Source organism: Ctenopharyngodon idella, chromosome 4 (genome assembly GCF_019924925.1).
Source record: "Ctenopharyngodon idella isolate HZGC_01 chromosome 4, HZGC01, whole genome shotgun sequence".
In the NCBI taxonomy this organism is placed as follows: domain Eukaryota; kingdom Metazoa; phylum Chordata; class Actinopteri; order Cypriniformes; family Xenocyprididae; genus Ctenopharyngodon; species Ctenopharyngodon idella.
This window is the reverse complement of record NC_067223.1, coordinates 27,652,319-27,673,201: the sequence shown is the minus strand read 5'-3', so window position 1 is coordinate 27,673,201 and position 20,883 is coordinate 27,652,319. Positions and strand designations below refer to the sequence as shown.

The 20,883-nt window shown below is 36.7% G+C and overlaps 2 protein-coding genes and 1 long non-coding RNA gene across 9 annotated transcripts in view; 2 read left to right on the top strand and 1 right to left on the bottom strand.

Annotated features, from left to right (window-relative positions):
- Positions 1-20,883, top strand: part of LOC127511301 (uncharacterized) — a 449,991-nt gene that overhangs the window by 267,618 nt on the left and 161,490 nt on the right. The gene's annotated exons all lie outside the window — the stretch shown is intronic.
- Positions 1-20,883, bottom strand: part of LOC127511092 (gastrula zinc finger protein XlCGF57.1-like) — a 159,720-nt gene that overhangs the window by 118,760 nt on the left and 20,077 nt on the right. Inside the window, exons 1-2 of one of the 4 annotated variants that reach the window (XM_051891571.1) lie at positions 9,170-9,243; positions 5,726-5,870 (exon numbers count right to left, since the gene is read on the bottom strand). The exons of 2 other annotated variants lie outside the window; for them this stretch is intronic. In XM_051891571.1, coding sequence (XP_051747531.1) covers positions 5,726-5,810 — 85 coding nt within the window. In that variant the 5' untranslated portion in view covers positions 5,811-5,870; positions 9,170-9,243. Of the gene's footprint in view, positions 1-5,725; positions 5,871-9,169; positions 9,244-20,883 lie in introns of those variants that run through there. One more of the 4 variants, XM_051891579.1, reaches the window with a different exon arrangement.
- LOC127511181 (gastrula zinc finger protein XlCGF57.1-like) lies at positions 10,375-20,803 on the top strand. Of its 4 annotated transcripts, none has more exons than XM_051891870.1 (3): positions 10,380-10,696; positions 14,273-14,422; positions 19,118-20,803. In XM_051891870.1, exons 2-3 carry the CDS (start codon positions 14,338-14,340, stop codon positions 20,305-20,307), a joined length of 1,275 nt encoding a protein of 424 aa, XP_051747830.1. In that variant the 5' UTR covers positions 10,380-10,696; positions 14,273-14,337; the 3' UTR covers positions 20,308-20,803. The 4 variants fall into 4 exon arrangements, with proteins under 4 accessions (XP_051747831.1, XP_051747830.1, XP_051747829.1 ...); XM_051891869.1 differs by lacking the exon at positions 10,380-10,696 and adding an exon at positions 12,039-13,317; XM_051891871.1 differs by lacking the exon at positions 14,273-14,422 and having other exon boundaries at positions 10,375-10,696.

Below are 20,883 nucleotides of genomic sequence, written 5' to 3'. Positions count from 1 at the left end.
GCCAGCGACATGCAGCAACAAAGCGACAGGATCCCATTAATTTCAATGGAGCGCTAGCGACTTCTGGCGACAAGAGCGACAGTGACCGTTGGCGACAGAATGTAGGCGTGTCAAGCGACGGGAGACACACGACAAAAGTTCAGAAATTTCAACTTTATGCAAATGAGGAGCGAATTTCACGAGTGACAACCAATAGGAGTGAAGGCTCTCTGGAGCTCAAGTCACCGTCTCGAGCGCAGGCAAGACAGACAGGACATAGTTCCGGAGCAATTTCACTGTTTTATATGATTTGACTGTACATACATGGATATAATAAAATGATGCGTGGAAAAGAAACTGTCGGCAGTCTTGTGAGTTTGAATCATACATTGATAGTTTGTGTTGTTAATTCTATGATGCAGTGAGCAGTTTAGCACTGCTGCAGTTCATATTACAGTATCCCCTGCATTGTGTTGATTATTAGGGACAAGTAAATTGATTATTTGTCAAATTCGAATGACGTCTTAGTATTTTTTGACAGTATGAGGGAGTTTAATTTGTTGATAGAACGATTGTTAATCTAGTTAATGATTTAATGCACTGAGCTCTGCAGTCACAACACACTACAACAGCAGAATGTTACTTTTAATTATTTTAAACCTAATTCATAGTCAAATTAGAATGATTTCTTAGTTTTATATATAATTTGTGATGGCATTTTCTATAGATATGATCAGACATGCAGTCTACCAATGATATTAGAGCGACAGCACTAAGAACGCCCACAAGCGACTTCACAGTACATAGACTAGTGAACGGGGCTTAACACTGTGTCCTAACCAGACGCGATGCGATAAGATTCCAGCGACGAGCAATTTGACTGTCCACACTAGACGCGACGCGACAATGAGAAGCGATAAAATCAATCAAAAACCACAGCCAATCAGAAGAGAGTGTGGGCAGGCTCTCTCAGCAAGAGTACAGCAGACACAATGAAATGGGCAAGTACATAGTAAACTTCATAAATATTACATCATTTAAACATTATTTAAAGTAAATACGTAGTGACTGAGCCGATCTTTGTCATAGAATACACTTGTTTGTTCACACTGAGTTGACAGTTTGAACGTTCTTGTGCCCATTTATTGATTTTCAAGATCTGAGGTGAATTAGCCAGTGTTGTTTTCATTACAGCTAAAAAGCTAGGAACACAGAATGATATTCAAACTCACATTAAATGCTTTTAACATTAAATAAAGCACATAAACAGTACTTGAGATTATCATTGTCATACTTTGTGTTGCTGTTTTAGCTGCGACGTCGCAGAGAAATAGAAACCGTTTCTAAAATAGAATATTCATGTGTCATCGTCGCGGCTGGTTAGGACAAAAACTCTGATTAACATGGAAAAGGCACCTTTTATCGCGTCGCGGCGTCACGTCGCGTCTGGTTAGGACACGGTGTAAGTGACGTTGATGGCCAACAAAAGGGGGCGCTAATGCAATCTTTTTTGCTTATAATAAACCAAAACTGATGCGATGAGAGTGGGCTCGTGATGGCAAGCAAAAAAACGTAAAGATAAAGGCAGCTGGGAGAAGCTAAAAGAAAAAAAAAGCAAAGTCCTCAGAGACTGACGCTACAAAATGCAAAAAAAAATAGGGATGGGACAATACATCGAATCTCAATTCGCGATACAAAGAATATGGAGCGATTCTGATATTTTCAGATGTATTGCGATTCTCTCTCGAATCGATTCTGAGCTTAGTTTTTTAACAGCTGTGTGCAAGTATATTTAACCACTTACATGACTCAACCGAACGCACAAGCGCTGTCCAGCAGTCTTCTTCATCAGCATTTGAGCATGCAGTTAAAAACTAGCCTAGAGCTAGGGCTGGGCGATTTTTCCGATTTTTTCGATTAATTCGAATTTAATGTTTTGCCTCTATTATATTATTTTTGAAATCGAGAAATCGCGATTTTGAATAAAAATGTTAGCAAGCTTTACAATTAGACAATACAGCAATGATAACCGAAGAGAAGAAAATGATCCGACCACATGATGGCGCCGGCGCGCCTGATTAACCGCTCTCATGTGACGCTCTATGAAAGTAGAACACATCACTTCTTAAGCGGCTGTTCATTCAGAAATGCGTTATTGCGCTATAAAAATGAGACGCATGCAGTGGAATGAGAAAAAAAGGCAAAGTTATTAAACACGATTTGAACTTTTTTTTAACTTGACCGCTGTGTTATTAGAATGCCGTTTCATGGGTGAGATGCTGCAAAAGACGCGAGACACAAGTGCGCCAAACATAAAAACAATACGAAAAATAGTGCAATGGAATGCAAAAACCTGTAAAGGACTACTACTGTATGATTGATATTTCATGTTTGCATGATGGTGACAGGTTGAAAGCTGCTGTTGTTTTCTGTTTTTACAAAGCATTTGCTGTTAATAATAGCCTATTACTGGTGTTATTTATTTCAGGCATATTTTCTGCAAAGATATTTAACAAATTATTTTACATTTACACCATGTTGATCACTTCATGTGTTGTGCACTTGTAATGGAACTTTTTTTTAACCAGATTGTTAATAAAGAACATGTTACTTGAATCATGTTGTAGTTTTTAAGTTGACTAGTTAAACAGTAAAAAAAAAAAAAAAAAAAAAAAAAAAACTGAAATCGTGAATCGGTCTATCGTTCTGAAAAAAATCGAGATTTTATTTTTTTGCCATATCACCCAGCCCTACCTAGAGGGCCATCTGCTGTTAAAACTAAGCTCAGAATCGATTCAAAAGAGAAATATCAGGATAGATCCAGATTCTTTGTATTGATCAAGAATCGACGTATCGTCCCAGCCCTACAAAAAAATAACAGATTTTTGCCAATAGGTCTGCCAGCAGCAGTGCAACTCTAGGCAGCAGTAGCCCTAATCTTGAGCCTGATGAGGGAGAGACAGGAGCAGTTGCTCCTGAGCCAATGGTTCTGGTGAGTTGCCTCACATTTGACAGCTACTAAGTTAGAAAATAGAGCATTCATGCTTATGGCCACAAAGAAAGACATTCTCATGTCCCTTGACGAGTTGCTGAGAACAGTGACCTGTTGAAGAAGCTTTTACTCCCCCAACATTAAATGCAGACACACAGACAGACAGATGGCACAGACACACACACACACACACACACACACACACACACAGAGAGACATATGAATACTCAAATTGTAGAATAGTTCTGTTGTTTCAGGTTTCTGCCCCGGCATGTCAGGGATTTGAGATTGGCTTGTTTCAAAGGTTCAAAATTGGCTTTGGTCAGTGACTGACAATTGTAAGATCCCAGTTGACCTCAGAACTCTCTTTGGGCACAATCAATATGCATCCTTAAGAAGGGGGAGAAAAGATCCGCTCACTATAGTAATGGCCAACGCAACCAGGAACCGGATTTAACCGTCCGGATTTAACCTATCTATGAGATTTTGCCGCAGTCTAGGAAGGAGTCGGACATTTCCTGCTTGCTGTAGTGACGCTCACACTGTGTTTGTGTATTTTATTACAGATGAAGTTAATTAGATGCAATATTTGTCAAATACATAGACATTTTTCAAACACTTCATTCAGAAGTGTATATATTGCTTAATATAGCACCTGTATGTACAAGATTAAAGTTCAACATAAGCCTATACAATTCAAATATCAATATTCTATATTCTTTAGCAGTTTTATTTTGATAAATTTACCAAACACTCTATGGTATGCAATATGATATCAATGAGGAAAAAATGATTTGTGTTGTTTTTCCAGCTTAAAATTGGACACTTTAACAATATCAATAAACATTTTCATGAATTTTTAATTTATTTATTTTTTATAAGTTTGTTGCCTTGAGGCAACATTGTACCACAGTGGAAAAATTTAAATATTTGGCTTTTTCATGTAGAATAAATAAATATATTTATTGAAAACATCAATTTCTTTAACTAGACACTTGAACAAACAAATTTATCCAGTTTTTAATGTATTAAAAGTTTCATATTTAATAAAAAGTAACATTTTATATCCAGCTGTTGCCCTCAGGCAACATTGAACCATAGTGGAACACAAGTATTACCAAACCACCATATTATTATGTTATTATATCAAGTTATCATATCCATCTTCATCCTCATCTCCATCTTCTCTCTCACCCTCACTCCCTCCCTGACAGACTTTCACTATGATTTCATCTTCCTCATCACAGTGTGACCCCTCATCCTCACCCTCATCAACTGCCAGTGCTACCTGTGTTTTATACCTTTTTGAAGTGCTATAGAAAATGTGCAGATCATAATATATGCAGATATAGTATGTGAATTACTATTCTTAAGTGCATTACAAAATCATGTGAAAATGCAAATATATTTAGATAATTCTAACTCTTTTCCTCACAAATATAATACATTTGCATTCAAACCTATTATGCCTGTATGGCCTTATGCGATTCCACTATGGTACAATGTTTCCTTGAGGCAACACACAGTTTTTTGTTATTTTCTCTAAAACATTTGATGATATATAATGTAAAGTTCTTGAAAATACTTCTTTACTTGCCAGTGAAGGTGACTCGTATTTTTCGTGGGTGATTAAATGGATACAAACAAGTGAAAAAAGCACTTTTCATTGGAGAAAATATGGAACCATGTGACATGTGCTGAAACAGGACACAAAATGGACCCGTTGGTCATGTTTTGGTCTTTTTTGCACTTTTATTGATTAGTATTTGAGTTGTTCTGTCCTGAGATACGTTTGATCAATCAATTGGTGCCTTATTTTATTAAAAACAAACTAAAAAAGACCATGTTGCCTGGAGGCAACACCGTACCATAGAGGGTACATGAAAATAGTTTTACTGGTACTATAGTATTACTGTTATTAAAAAAAAAAAAAACATGGAATTGTAAGCATTAGCAGAAATTAAGGTGTCAGAATAAACATCTCTCATCTGTGAATCCGACCAAGCGTAAAACAGCTGCAGCTTGTGGTACTTTGACGGTACAGAAACTCATTACATAATAACTGCACATAATGTAATAAGTATTACATTAATATTTGCTTTGAATTTTTTTTTTTTTTTGCTTCATCGGAATGGGTGACACTTTTGTCGCATTAGCTATGCGAACACAAAAAAATAATGGACATGATTCGGATATGTTAACGGGTCGAAAAAAAAAGTCACACTTGGATTCTTCACAGTCAAAAAGGAAAAAAATACAAAATGTATTTTTTTTTTTGTAAAAACTATTATTACATTATGACCTCAAGATTTTATTACATGTAGCCAAGTGTGGTGTCCCATACTCGGAATTTGTGCTCTGCATTTATCCCATCCCAAAGTGCACACACACAGCAGTGAGCAGTGAACAAACACACACACATGTGAACACACACCCGGAGCATTTTTTTTTTTTGCTGTCAAAACCAGGGAGCAGTTGGGGGTTCAGCGCCTTGCTCAAGGGTCTCACCAAGGGTCTCTATTGAGGGTGGAAGAGAGTGCTGTACATTCACTCCCCCATCAACAATTCCTGCTGGTACTGAGACTCAAACCCACAACCTTTCTAACCATTAGGCCACGACTGCCCCCTACTTTAATTACCACCACTTTCATTACCACTCATAAGACATTCTTCATAAATATAATTCATTTCTGAAGTGGGAAACATTTTAATAATGTTCAAATGACTGAGTTCAGCTTTGAGAATGAAACCAACCTGTTTGTTCCTCAGTATCTTCTTGTTTCACTCTGAATGTTTCTTCAATCCTCATGTCTTCACTCTCCTCTTTAATAAACGCCATCTTGATAATAGTGTGTCACGTGGATCTCTCACCAGGAGTTCTTCTGTGTGTTTGGACACTCTGTCATGTTTAAGATGAGAATAATTAACAGAAAGAAACATAAATCCAAACTAAATATACTGGTGGGTCTCAAGCAGCTCCTAATTCTGTAGTCAGAGCACTGGCAAGGGAGTGAGTCAGAGTCTCATCCATGATTATCCAAGCCCTCCCAAAAAAAACTTTAAAAACTAGCACTTCATATTAATACAACACGACAAATTATACATACACTTCATATTTATTTAAATTGGTATTTAATGATTTGTAGGTACATTTATAAAATTACATTTTCATGAAAACATTTGCAATTTCATTGTAATCACACATTGTAAAAGTTGCAATAAAAACAGCTTGTGTCATCAGTGTGTTGCATTTTGCAAAGCACTTCGAAACAGTGATTCATTTTGCCAACCAATTCACTCAATTGATTTAAAAAGCTCCGGTGTTTTGATTTAACTGGTGTCCATGTCAAGTTTTAACTTCGACTGCAAAAAGTATTCTCTGGAAAAAGTATTCTCGTAGCTTCATAACATTAAGGTTGAACCACTGTAGTCACATGAACTATTTTAACAATGTCTTTATTACCTTTCTGGGCCTTTAAATTGGTTATGACATTGCTGCCTATAGGGAGGTCAGAAAGCTCTCGGATTTCATCAAAAAAATCTTAATTTTTAAGTTCCGAAGATGAACAAAGGTCTTACGGGGTGAGTAATTAATGACAGAAATTTCATTTTTGGGTGAACTAACCCTTTCATTTGCATATAAAATACAGTTAGTGCATGACATTGCAATTAGGAATGCTCATAATTAACTGGTTAACCGTTAACTGACAGTAAGAATTCATTTTAAGCGAAACTGAAACAGAAACCAGCATTGGGCTCACGTAGCCTACCTCCCTCATTCGGCAAAAAATCCAAATGGTTCCATATTCACAATGTATTTGGATGCTAAACTATTACTTATTATGTAAACTAGGTTTTGTACTTCACTCATGTTCCAGTATCGACATAAAACAATCTCCATCATGCGCAATAATGTGCTTGGCATAACACCACAGTGGGGCAGTGGTCATGCTAAACACCACAGATACGACTATTTAAAATGAGCAGTGCAAATTGTTATATTTTGGTTGACTGTATTTTATTCTGACAATGAACAGGCTGCAATGTCAAGTTAGCAATGATAGAATTTATATGTTGTGCACTCGTGAGGCAATCTGCACGGTCACTTCACTTAAAAAAAAAATCAAGAAAATTAGATTTAAACAATAAGACTAAACGTGTTAAGCTATATAACAATAATTAGTTTTCTGTCTATAAATATATCAAAACAGTTGTTCCTTTGTCTATTAAAACATGTAAATATTAAAGCATCTTTGGTGTTTCCATGGTTTCTACAAAATAAAACCAGAAACCGAGTGTAACGCGGGTATGACGCAATTGACAGGCGACTCCTCACATGTCCTGGAGCCTTGGTTAAAACTGCAATTTTTTCACGATTTACAAAGAGTTGTAAACATTTGGGATATTGTAAGTACTCAAGTGAACAAAATATATCACACTGGCCTTGTGGCTTTTGGATATTTTACTGTAAAATTCTTACATATTGCACCTTTAAGTGAAATATATTTCATGTATTTATTCCTTTTATATATGTGATTTTATTCTTTTTTTTTTTTGTTTACAGAAGCGCTGCATGTGTGTGATTTGACAATGAATCCTCATGTTCTGTTGTTTATGCTGCTATTCGCGCATGTCAAACTAAACCACTGGAAAACAAATTTTGTCATTTTCAATGGGTCACAGACACGTATCAATTCTAAATTAATTTAATTCTAATTTAACAATCTTGTCGGTTAACGGTTAACACGCTTTGGTTGATCGGTTAGGGAAAAAAAAACAGAAATGAACATCCCTAATTGCAATCTGATCATCATTCTCTGAATTCTTAAAAGGTGATCATTTAGAGCCTTTGTGAACAATACAATCAAAGGTTTATGGTCAGATTCAACATCAATATATTGTCCTGCGACAACTCGATTAAATCTCTCACAAGCAAAGATAATGCTGGGAAATTAATTTTCTATTTGAGCATACCTGCATTCCGCAGATGTCATTGAACATGAGCCATATGAAACTTGTTGCCAATTTCCATCATAATTCTGAAGAAGAATCCGGTTGGCAAAGTATCCGCTCAAATTTTAATCATGTGGTCAGTTTTACACACAGTTTTACAGAATTTAAAGTTCAGGTTAGGGTTGTATCCACTATTTGTAGGTTTTAAGTTTTTACTTAAATTGGAATGTAAAGTACACACTAGAGGCTTAGTAACTACTACTAGCTAGTAACTCCGTACTTTATTCGGTTGCACCATTTGTTCTTAAAGAGGTAGTTCACCAAAAAATGAAAATTCTGTCATCATTTATTCACCCTCAGGTTGTTCCAAACCTGTATAAATTTCTTTGTTCTGTTGAACACAAAGAAATATATTTCAAAGAACGTGGGAAACTGAACAGTTCTGGGGCACCACTGACTTCCAAGAAAGAAAGACATGAACATCTTGGATGACATGGGGGTGAGTAAATTATCAGGAAAATTTAATTCAGAAGTGAACTAATCCTTTAAAACTATGTGACTGTGACGTTGTTTCTGCGACAGCTCCAGTTCTCTAATTAACGCACGAGTACAGACACAGCAACGGAATCGACAACGAGAGTCGATTCCTTCCGACTCCTACACTAGGGCTAAATAAGAGTCGAGGAATCGACTCTTTTGAAGTCGACTCCCCATCACTAGGTTCTGCAGCTGCTGGATATGAGACTCCTGCCGTTACATTTAATGATATCACAATTAAACGTTCTCACTACATGATGTTGGTATTATATGAGAGATCAGAAAACTCTAAAATAATACCAACATCATATGGTTTGAAAGTTTCATTTTAATGGACATATTTCACAGGTTTTTTCAAAATTGATGAACATGCGGCCGATCGTTCACATCTGAAATAGAAGCAACTGAGCACGGACACCAGTTAAACAGTAACAACGTTTCTCCCATTTCTAATTGCCAGTGCCCGAATTCGTGTTTAAGGTAAAGTGATCCCTGATACAGGGAGCTAAGTATATGAAGCGAAATGAGACGCACCTTATGAATTACTCATGTGCGGATGCGCTTTACTCACAAAAAAAAACACTGTTCAGAAATGTTAGATAAAGCATTGCAATCTTACATTCCATAATAATTAATTTTACACCGCTTAAAAACTTGACTGAACGATTTGTATTGATTTAAACACCTTAAATGCTTAAAAACACAAACCTTTCATCAGCCGAATCACAACAGATGCAGGACCGCGACGCAGACTTATGACGTCACAACGACTGAATAAAGTAAAAATTCTCTTTACACGCTGCTGTCTCTAAAAACACATATATGCATATAAATCTACATACAATATGGTGTCAAGTTAATTCAAAATTTATTTCTTGGTGAAATAGTCATATTTAACATATTCATGTTGTTCAGTGATGTGCTGAAAATATAAAAACTACTAGTGGAAGAGTGGAAGATTCTGTCCATTAAAGGCAAAACTGTGATGTTTGGGTGCAGAAAGTATTTTTTTCCAGGGCTCAGGAACCTTTTCTCAAAATCTTTTCATTTTAGTTTGATGCATTTTTGATTTTTATGATACTATGTACATCAAACAAGCTTTGTCACACACACACGCACACGCACACACACACACACACACACACACACACAGAAAAACTTTATTAGGGCCACAGACTACTTTAAAGTTACAGTGAAAACAAAGTAGCAATAGTCTTTTCTTTACTGTGAAGTATATCTGAGTGAAATGGCTTCTCGAACAAAAACAAAAGTATGGTGGTACTTAATTTTGTCCATTGGGAATTGATTGGCTCATTATGGTTTGCTATTGCTGGGATCTCATGTGAGTGACTAAACAGTAATGATATGTATGGATAAATAATTTATAATAAGAGAGAAAAACTTGGGGAGGAGGCAATTTATTTTTCATTGAACTATCCCTGTCACTAGAAGCTAAGAGCAATTTGTCTGTAGGGTTCTCTGATGATCAATAATATTAGCTTTAACCAATATTTTAGCATATGCATAATTATCTAACATTAATGAAAATCAAAATTCTATGAAAATCATCCGCTGCAGTCTATTGCAGATATAGATATTCATACATGCATATCGGGTGTAAAGTACTTGAATAATTATACTTGATTATTATACTTAAGTATTATTTTATTAAGTATTTATTTTATTTATTTTAAACTGAATACTTGTACCTTTCCCTAATTACATTTTCAAAGAAAAAATAGTTCTTTTTACTCCTTACAATTTTACTTACACTTGAAAAGTACTCATTATTATTTTATTTTTTTAGGTCATTTTCTTCTATCTTACATTACTACTACTAACAAACCAACTGAATTGTGCTTATGCCCAGTTTAATTTAAATTTTATTAATTCTGCCAATGAGATTCGTTTTAACATACAATATATAAGTGGTCAAACATGTCACTGATCCATGAAAAAGTGATGTCACGTCTCATCAGTTACCACAATACACAGCACCTTGACCTGTGCCTGAGACAAATTAACAATCACTGGGAGAAAATGGAGGAACACGATTCAGCTGCAAGCATGGTCCAAGCTCATTCACAAGATCAAGAGCACCCGTGGCCGTACCTTTGTGAATTTTTTCCTTTAGTGCCGTTAATAAAGATTCATACAGAATGAAATGTCTCCCACTCACCCAAGGACATTTCTGCCTTCAAAAATTCACCATCAAATCTAAAGAAACATATTGAGGTAAGTTATTTTGTTTTACTGCTGGTGTTATGTTAAAAAAAAAAATACAAAATCTATTGAACCCAACTGAAAGAGCCAAGAAACTGGACTGCGATTTTAGAATTACGGTTGTAAAGTCAAGGGGAGACAATTTGCTAAGTCGAGCAGTTGGAGCCCACCTAGGTCTGATATGGTATGTAGAGGAAGTGAGTGTTTATGGAGAGCTTGGATTTCTCCAAGGAGAACCGGTTAAGATAGAGCTAAAAGAGAATGCACGGCCATATAGCATCACTACCCCTTGTCGTATTCCAATTCCTTTTATGCCAAAAGTGGACGAGGAGCTGAGACGAATGGAACACTTACGTATCATTGAGAGTGTTACTGAGCCAACAGAATGGGTGGCCCCTGTGGTGAAGTGGTGAAACCATCAGGAAAATTAAGAATCTGTGTTGACCTTAAAAGGTTAAATGAGAATATGCAAAGAGAAAAATTCATTCTTCCCACACTGGATGACATTCTTCACAGGCTAGCCGGAAGCACTGTGTTCTCCGGCCTGTATGCGTTGAGTGGGTTCTGGCAGATCCCTTTGGAAGAGAAGAGTGCCAGACTCAGAACGTTAATCACGCCACTAGGGAGATTTTCCTACCATTCAACATTACGTTGTCACCAGAAATTTTCCAAAGGAAAATGTTTGAGCTATTGAGTGGCCATGAGGGCACCACTGTATATATGGATGACATCCTGTAGCAAGTTGTAGCAATAATTCACCTTTTACCCAGATACGATTATAATTCATGGTGTATGTTGTCAAAAGAATTTATGTAAGGTCATAAGAAAATTTGTTTTCTAGAAAGATTTTTGATAGGTGGGTTTTTTGTATATCGGGATCAAAGGGATGTGGATGGGCAAGCCATGTAATGCCAGAGCTTACATTTGACAACAGTGCTCTTGTCATCTTTTCTCCCGACAAAATCAAAGTAATGTCAATATTTCCATACTCTGAATGTAAGCTTTTCCATATTCCAAGCTAGCTTGCTACAATGGTGACGTCATGTGCAAGGGTGAGTTATGAAGATTAATCTAGGGATAATTGGATTTTTGTCTCTTTAGTTATTAGTTACACTACTAGTTACTGAAAAAAGTGATATTATTACTGTAACATGTTACTAGTAATGCATTACTGCCCAACACTGAGTGGGTAAATATAAAAGGACTTCAAAATAAATGACTTGTGTCAAAGTCATTTGAATATGCCACATTTACTGCAGCCAGCTGATGCACAACTGGTTCTATGCCTTTGTTATTAAAACTGAGAGAAAAGAAAAGACCTAAGAGCTTTCTTATCCTGTAATGCTGGCAAAAGAACACAGCTATGAATGAGTTCAACTCTAAATGTCACGATCTCTGCCTGTGTTAGTGATGTGACATTTGAACCGAGGCTTCGGAGCTTGTGCCGAGCATAAATGAGCATGCCAGATGAAGCCTCGATTCGAGGCTTGTGCTGGTAACAGAAATCACGTGACCAGTGACAAACAAAGCTTCACTTTCTGTCCAATCATGTGCGAGATTCACTTTGCGTGTTGGAAAGTTTGAACCCCCAGATCTTACTTTACGAGTAGGTTTTCATTCAGACTTATTCAATTACATTTTTAAATACCCAGTCATACAAGAGGCTAATATTAAGAAGACATATTATTTCAGGAAAATAAAATATTTGCCATATATGCAATTCATATAGGCTATGTGTACCTTATTCTTCCATTACATCATATTGATATTCATACTGGCATTAAATGCCACAGTTGCTTCCTCCGGAACAATGAGGGAAAAGCCTCAGTGATTCATGAGGCTTCATTTGCCCATCACTAGCCTGTGTTCCCTGTGTCTGTTGTCATGGACTCTTATTTTGAAGTTCTGTGTTTCCATTGTTGCTTTGTTCACCTCAAGTTTTCCTGCTGCTCTGTTCCCTTGCTTGTTGCCATGAACACTCATTTGACCACATCCATCTCCTTGTTATTTTTCATAGTAATTCATTAGTTCATTGGTACTACTCAGCATTTATAGCTCTGCTTGTCACTAGTTTTTTTTTTTTTTTTGGGTCAGTCTTTGTACGTACGTAGAATTATCTCGTGTTTTCTCCTGCTCTGTGTACCTTTGTCTACTCCAGCTACCTTGTGTTCTCTGACCTTGTGGACTCTTAATAAATCTAACTGCACGTGGATCTGCTTCCCAGCCTGCTCCTTTGCCTGCCTGAATGCTACTTTGTTACACTAAATCATCAAGAGTATAATATAGGCTATGTTCAGAATGCCAGGATTTTATTTATTTATTTTTTTTGCATGTCCAGATTTTATCCAGATGAGTTTTTGAAAGTCTGGACAGCAAAAAAAAAAAAAAAAAAAAAACAAGCTTTACAGGGATAAACAGGAAAATAATGATTCAGTGAAGCAAACTGAATTTTTTTTTTTATTTTTTTTTTTACATTTATTATTTTCACCAAGAAATACATTCAGAATTTCTCTGACATTTATAGAGTTTTGACTGTTTTAGATGACAGAACATGACTTTTATTTTGGTCTGTCTGTGTGATGTCATAAGGCTGCGCTTCGGTCCTGCATTTGTTGTGGTTCAGCAGGAGAAAGGTTTGTTATTAAGCATTTAACATGTTTAAATCGATACAAACAAAACTAGTAAAAACTTCATTCAAATTTATATATATATATATATATATATATATATTACAGTAACTGCAAACTGAATTGCTGTTGAAAGTAATGTTGTAATGCTTTATCATTAATAAAAAAAAAAAAAAAAAAAAAGTATTTTCGAGTAAAGAGCATCCACACGAGTAACAGAAAATGTACGTCTCATTCCGCTTCCTCTGTCGCGAATGCGGTATGTTGTAAACAAGAAGCGATGGTAATACCTGGGCTGAGTATTGGGTACACTTAGATGTTCTTAAGATTATCTTAAGGAGTTCGAAAGAATACATTTTAGTATATAAAGTACAAAATTAGTGCGCGAAAATAGAGCACTTTAAGTTTATGGAAGCAAGTGTACTGAAATAAAATGTATTTTAGTGCTTTTTTTTTCACCTGGGGACTCCTGCTGTTCAAAACAATGTAAAATAAAAGTGAAAAGCCAAGCATGCATAAAAACAGCTTTTACAAATCAATTGCAAATGTTTTATTGAAAGTATAATCTATCAAATACATTTAACTAATCATCGAATACCTGAATAAAACATTTCAAAAAGCCTCATATTGTGAAATCGGTTGACTTTGGCAGTTTGATACACACTCCAAACCACTGATTCGAAACAAAAGTTTCATGAAGCAGTGTTTTCGAAAGTGCCCATCACCACTATAATGGTGCTTTTATGAAATTAGATAGCCTTGATATAATGCCACCATATAGACTGTAAAAAAAGATGGACAGTGCATTACACCCTGTTTTTTTTTTTTTTTTTATAAACTAAAACCAAACTTATTGAGGAAAAACAAACAGTTGAACACATGTCTGCATGATAAGAACTAACTAAAATGACAGAAACCATCTATTACATTTTGTTAATTATTCTCATCTTAAATATGACAGAGTGTCCAAACACAGAGAAAAACTCCTGGTGAAGCAGCTGAGATCCACATGACACTATTATAAAGATGGCGTTTATTAAAGAGGAGAGTGAAGACATGAAGATTGAAGAAACATTCAGTGTGAAACAAGAAGATACTGAGGAACAAACAGGTTGGTTTCTTTCTCAAAGCTGAACTCAGTCATTTGATCCTTATTAAAATGTTTCCACCTTAAGAAATGAATTATTTTTTAAAGAATGTCATGAGTGTCCTAATTAAAGTGGTTTTATTTGACATTGAGTGGGTTGCCTCTGAACAGACATGTTGAGATCACATTAATTTTGACAGCCATTTTTGATTTAGTCTTAAGTTGCGTCCCAAATGACGCACTATGCACTTATACACTGTACTTATGCACTATGTACTTATGCACTATGTCATCCATGTAGTGCGTGAATTGTACAAGGTTATTTTGTCATTTAACAACGGAGTCTGATACCCCATCCTCCTCCATTACGTAACTAAAGCTGCGACAGTTGAGTGCATGAAGTGTCCAACATTCCACACTTTCCGTTAATTTAGTGCATCATCCGGGTATTTAAAGTGTACTTTTTCTTTTTGGAATTTTCAGTGTGAACACACTGCTTGCACTATTTGTACTTAAAAACGTCATAGAATAGTGCATAAGTATGCGAATTGGGATGCACCTTTAGTCTTTATCTTAAGACGAAAATGCTTTCACATTTTAGTAATTTTTGTCTTTCATTTTAGTCAACTGCAGTTACCATCATTAATTTTGGTAGCTATTTTATATGTAGTCTTTAGACAAAAATAGTTTTTCTCTCTTTAGACCAATTCAAATAGGTTATGAGAAATTTGAATCAAGGTAACAGGCTGTATTGACATTGCACTCTTAGCAGTAGCACTTGTGCAATTTACATATCCCTTTTCCTTAGCTGGATAACAGCCTGCACTCCGATCACCAATTTAGTCACAGCAAACAACGCAAGCGCCTCGTGACAGAACACAGACCGACTGAATGACACTTGTATTTAAGCAGAAAATCTCAGATGAAGATCGCTGAACTCCAGCTTACTTGTTTGTGTTTTCAGATATTCCGCGCTTCTTCTGCAGTGTAAAGAGAGCGCATATGCCTGGTTGCCAGATTGCAGAGATTAAGTAAAACACTAGGTGGAAAACGTGTTCTTTTAACAGAAAAGCTCTGATTGGGGATTTAAATTCTTGAAATCTGGCAACCGTAAGCATGAAAGCTTGTAAAAACAGTCTGTAATGTTTTGTCTCCTCCTTTATTAGACAAAAACAAAGAGTGATTTTGGTCAAGTTGTTATTTTTTTTATTTTTTATTTTTTTACAACATTTCAACACATTTCGTCAGCAATATAGTATGTTTATAACAATTATCATTTAATGATGTTGGTGTCGTCTCGTCATCGTCTCATCTTAGTCATGGAAAAAAAGGTCCAGTCTTTGGTTCCAGTCTTTCCCAGTTTGATGCTGAACATAATGTTTCCAATTGGACCCAAATAAATTAATCTTGCTCTCATCACTAAAGTGAATTTTGGGCCAGTTCTCTTCTGTCCACAGACCATGATCCTCAGCAGGGGTAGGCAAGTTCGGTCCTAGAGAGCCGCTGTCCTGCAGACTTTAGCTCCAAACTTAATCAAACTCACCTGAACAAGCTAATCAAGCTCTTCCAGATTACTAAATCTGTAGGCAGGTGAGGTTTTTTTTTTTTTCAAGGTTAGAGCTGAACTCTGCAGGACAGCGGCTCTCTAGGACCGAACTTGCCTACCCCTGGTCTAGCCTTTTGATCCTTTGTCCTAACAAGAGGCTTGGTCACTGCAGAGTGGGATTTAAGTAAAATTCTCAATGGTGAGAGACTGTATCCCGAGACAGATCCTAACCATGTTGAGCACTGAATTTGCGAGTATTTCCAGCTGCAGTGTTGAAGCAATTCCCCATTGAGAGTCTCTGCATCATTCTGTCCTCTTAGCCATTTGTCTTACATGGACGACCAGCCTTTTTGGGCTTGGCATCCTGTCCCAATGGGCTGGACGTCTGGGTGCTCGTGAACCACCAGTGGCAATGATTAGTCATTTCTGAGGCAAACAGGTCAACCTCTGCCTTCCCCCAGGAGCAGCAGGTCTCTGGACAGAGTGTCCATCACTTGATTGCCCGATCCCAGGAGATAAATGGCCCTTAATGGAGCCTGCCAGGCCCTGAGACCATGTGAGGATCTTGCGAGTTAGCTGTAAAGACGCAAGAGACATGGTGTCGCCCTGATGATTCAAATGAAACACCGGTGACTTGTCAGACCGGACAAGCACATGATGACCCATCAGATTGGGTAGTGTTGTAGAGCTTAGTACTGACTCCAGGTAGCGTGGGTGAGCTGGAGCCAATGGCATCCTAAAAGGCCGTAGGACACGTTAGTTGTCGTGTGGCTTCTGACAACTTCATTCTCTTCTCTAATACCTCAGAAACATTGGGGCCAAAGTTGAATTTGCAGTTCTCTTAATGTCTTTTTACAATTTTCAGGTAACCTTGCCTGAGCAAGCCATACCTGGCACCGGACTGTAGGAAGGGTCACTGAAAGTGTCCCCAAGTTCCCGAGTCTCAAGACCCATAGTTAACAGAACAGTCTTTAAGAACTGAGGTACAGAAGCACCATCTTTCGCTGACTCTAATGTGTTATTACAGGCAAGAAACAGCTTGCAGATAGTATTCTCTGCTTGAGTTATATAGGCTACATACAAGTTTGAATAGGCTGGGCAGGCAGTTTGTCAAGACCCAAATGAGCCACCACCATCTGCAGAACAGATAAAATATCATCTGGAGAAGATGCGCCTGCGCCCGATGAATGTATAGACCTACTGCTCGAACCACCTGCAGCAGATAGGCTGGAGAAGACATCATATAGGAGGGTGGATTGCCTGGCAGGTTCCACCAAGTCTTCATCAAGAAAATGTGAATTAGACGTGCTCATGGAGAGCGCGTCTAAATCTATAGCATGTGGGGGTTGGAAATCAGTCTCATCCACTTATGTCTTCTGTGCGGCTGACACTGGTGGTTGTAGGGACTGAACACAGTCTTTGATAGCAAATGTTCCAGAGTTTCTGTCTGTGATAAAGATTTCTTGCTCGGCGGAGCACCAGCAGCTTCTGACGTGTGATGCTTTTGAGCGCGCCGCGGGATCTAACTCAGCAAGGCGAAGCTGTCTCTCTGACAACAGTAACATATTACAATCCAAACACAGATCAGTCAGAGCCTTCTTCAGATGTTGAATCCCTAAGCATGATGGGCATCTATCGTGTCCGTCGTCGGGAAGAATCAATATATATATATATATATATATATATATATTGAAGAATATATAGAAGCTACTGTGGTTTGTATCCTCATGTCTCGGTCTGTGTCATGACGTGCCTTTGTTGTTATATTTTTCTCAACCTATCTAGCTGGCACAGCGATTATCCACTAGTGCTTAGTACTGCCTCTGGTGGTCAGGAGGAATGGAACAGAACAATGTAGCAGTACATCCATTGAGATCTAGATTTGTGGAGGTTTTTGGTGCAATAGTTAATAGACCTAATACTGAGCCCCATTTATTTAATTTAATATTTAGTCCTTTCAGTTGGAAAGATTTATTAAAGACATCAAAACTCTATTTGTGTGTATATATATATATATATATATATATATATATATATATATATATATATATATATATTCAATGCCTGAAACAAATTCAGACACTCAATGTCATACTTCAAATCATCTCTTTTTATCATCCTGTGAGTCTTAATGCTCCGTTTATTGAAGCGCATCATGTTTTATCTGTGATGGCCATAAGCAGTTTTGCACCAATCCTAATACGAGCTGTTCTTAAAAGGACATTGGTCATTTTGTATAATAAATGGTTATTGGTTATATTTATTTTGCCTGCTTATTTGTTGCATTAACCTATTGATGGGCTCCACATATATCCCTGAGAAACGTATCTGAATGGGGTTTCGTGGACCTGAATAAATTATAGAGGGCTTCCTCAATACTTACTAGTTGATTATGATAATTGGTCCTAATAGAACCTAATAGCAAGACTTTTGACAAAAAAAAAAAAAAAAAATTAAAACAAGATGAACTTACTTGAGAAGCAACACTTGCCAGTTTTCTTCAATTGTTTATACTTGTTAAACAACAAAAAAGGAATCTGCCTATTTTGGAGAAGTATTTCAAAGTATTTAGATTACATTATTTGCCTTAATGAAATATGTTACAGATTACATTATACAGCATCTCTTAATTTTACATTTTAAATACATTTAAATTTTTTAATGCATTTTAAAAGTTAGCCTCCCAACCCTGTACAAATAACCAGTACTTCTGGGTGAAGTTTTTTTTTAAGGGGCTTGATAACTGCTATATTGGAAATTTATTGGAACTGAGATTACAGTTAACATCTCTTTCAGTAGCCTAGTGAGTCTAGGATATATCATATATGTTGTTAGTTTTGATGCTTTAAATGTCTAACCCCCGGTTTCACAGACAAGGTTTAAGCCTAGTCCTGGACTAAAATGCATGTTAGAACTGTTTTAACTGAAAGCAACTTGCACTGACATTTTAAAATGTCAATGCCATTGTTTTTTTCTCAAGATACACACCAGTAATGCTTTTTTCTAAGCCATGTTTATTAAAGCTTCTCAAATATCCTAATCCTAATCCTGGCTTAATCTAAGCCCTGTTTGTGAAACCAGGCCTAAATGTTTTGATATCTGTTGCTTTGTGTGCTATTGAACTAGGATTAACTTGTATTTGTCTTTTTTTTTTTTTTTTTTTTTTGCCTTAGAGATGATGTTGCTGAAAGGGGAGAGTCAAGAACTGAATGAAATGGAAAAGAAACATCTGAATGAAAAACATCATGATTTCATAACTGGAAAAAAATATTTTAAATGCTCACAGACTGAAAAGACCTCACTAAAAAGAGCTCAAAAGACAGCAACTAGAAGTTTTTTCACCTGCCAACAGTGTGGAAAAAGTTTTAATCGAATAGGAAACCTTCAAGTCCACATGAGAATTCACACAGGAGAGTGCCCTTTCACCTGCCAACAGTGTGGAAAAAGTTTTAATGAAAAAGGAAGCCTTCATGTCCACATGAGAATTCACACTGGAGAGAAACCTTACACCTGCCAACAGTGTGGAAAAAGTTTCAATCGAAAAGGAAATCTAAAGACTCACATGAGAGTTCACACCGGAGAGAAGCCTTACACATGCCCTCAGTGTGGAAAGAGTTTTACACTGAAGAAAGGCCTTAATTCCCACATGAGAAATCACACTGGAGAGAGCCCTTACATCTGTAAAATGTGTGGGAAGAGCTTCTCACAAAAAGCAAATATTAAGACTCACATGAGAATTCACACTGGAGAGAAGCCATATATATGTGTTCAGTGTGGAAAGAGTTTTACACGTAAAGGAACCCTTGATTCCCACATGAGAAGTCACACCGGAGAGAGCCCTTACACCTGCAAACTGTGTGGGAAGAACTTCACACAAAAAGAAAGTCTTAAGAGTCACATGAGAATTCACACTGGAGAGAAGCCTTTCACATGTGGTCAGTGTGGAAAATGTTTCAGATGTAAAGAAAACCTTACTCGCCACATGAGGATTCACTCAAGAGAAAACCATTTTAAATGTCATCAGTGTGAAAGAAGTTTCACAGACAGTAATCATCTTAAGAATCATATATTAACTCACACTGGAGAGAAGCCTTTCATGTGCCATCACTGTGGAAAGAGTTGCCCAAGCAAAGCAAACCTTGAGGTTCACATAAGAGTTCACACTGGAGAGAAGCCTTTCACCTGCCCTCAGTGTGGGAAGAGTTTCACACTTAAAGGAAATCTTAAGACTCACATAAGAGTTCACACTGGAGAGAAGCCTTTCACATGTCTTCACTGTGAAGAGAGTTTTACATATCAGAAAGACCTGAAACGTCATTTGCAAACACATTCTGAAAAAGAAATAGCAAAATTCAGAGTGTGACCAGATGTTTTGAAAAAAGCTATTTCCAACATCACCTCTGGAATTAAAAAAATTTGAATTGTGATCAGTGTACTAAGAAGTTTTTGTTTGCCATTACACTTACAAATACACCTGAAAAGTCATGCATCTATAAAACCCTATTTGTTTTCCTAGTGGAGAAAGGGGTTTAAATGGCTCTGCAATTTAAAAAGGAAGTATGTAACTCTGTCACTATGCAGTTGAATGTGTGTCAAATCTGATTGTCTAACTTCATGACCATTTATTTGAATTCTTTACTTGTTTATATCTTTTTGATCCTTTGATTCTTTGCTGTATTTTCGAATATTGAACATGATAGATGCCTTCTAATTCCGTTTGTATAGCGGCGATGCTTCATTCTACTGATTGATACCTCAGAATCAAAATTTTAGATAAACGTGTCTTGCTGTGAAATGCCACAATGTAAATGAAGGAATGTAAATAAAAGGTCATAAACTGAATGAAATAATAAACATTGCACTGCATTATTTGATTTACCTTTAGTGAGAGAATGCATAAGTAAGCATGTTGTCAGTCTGGATTTAATTTGGCAACTGT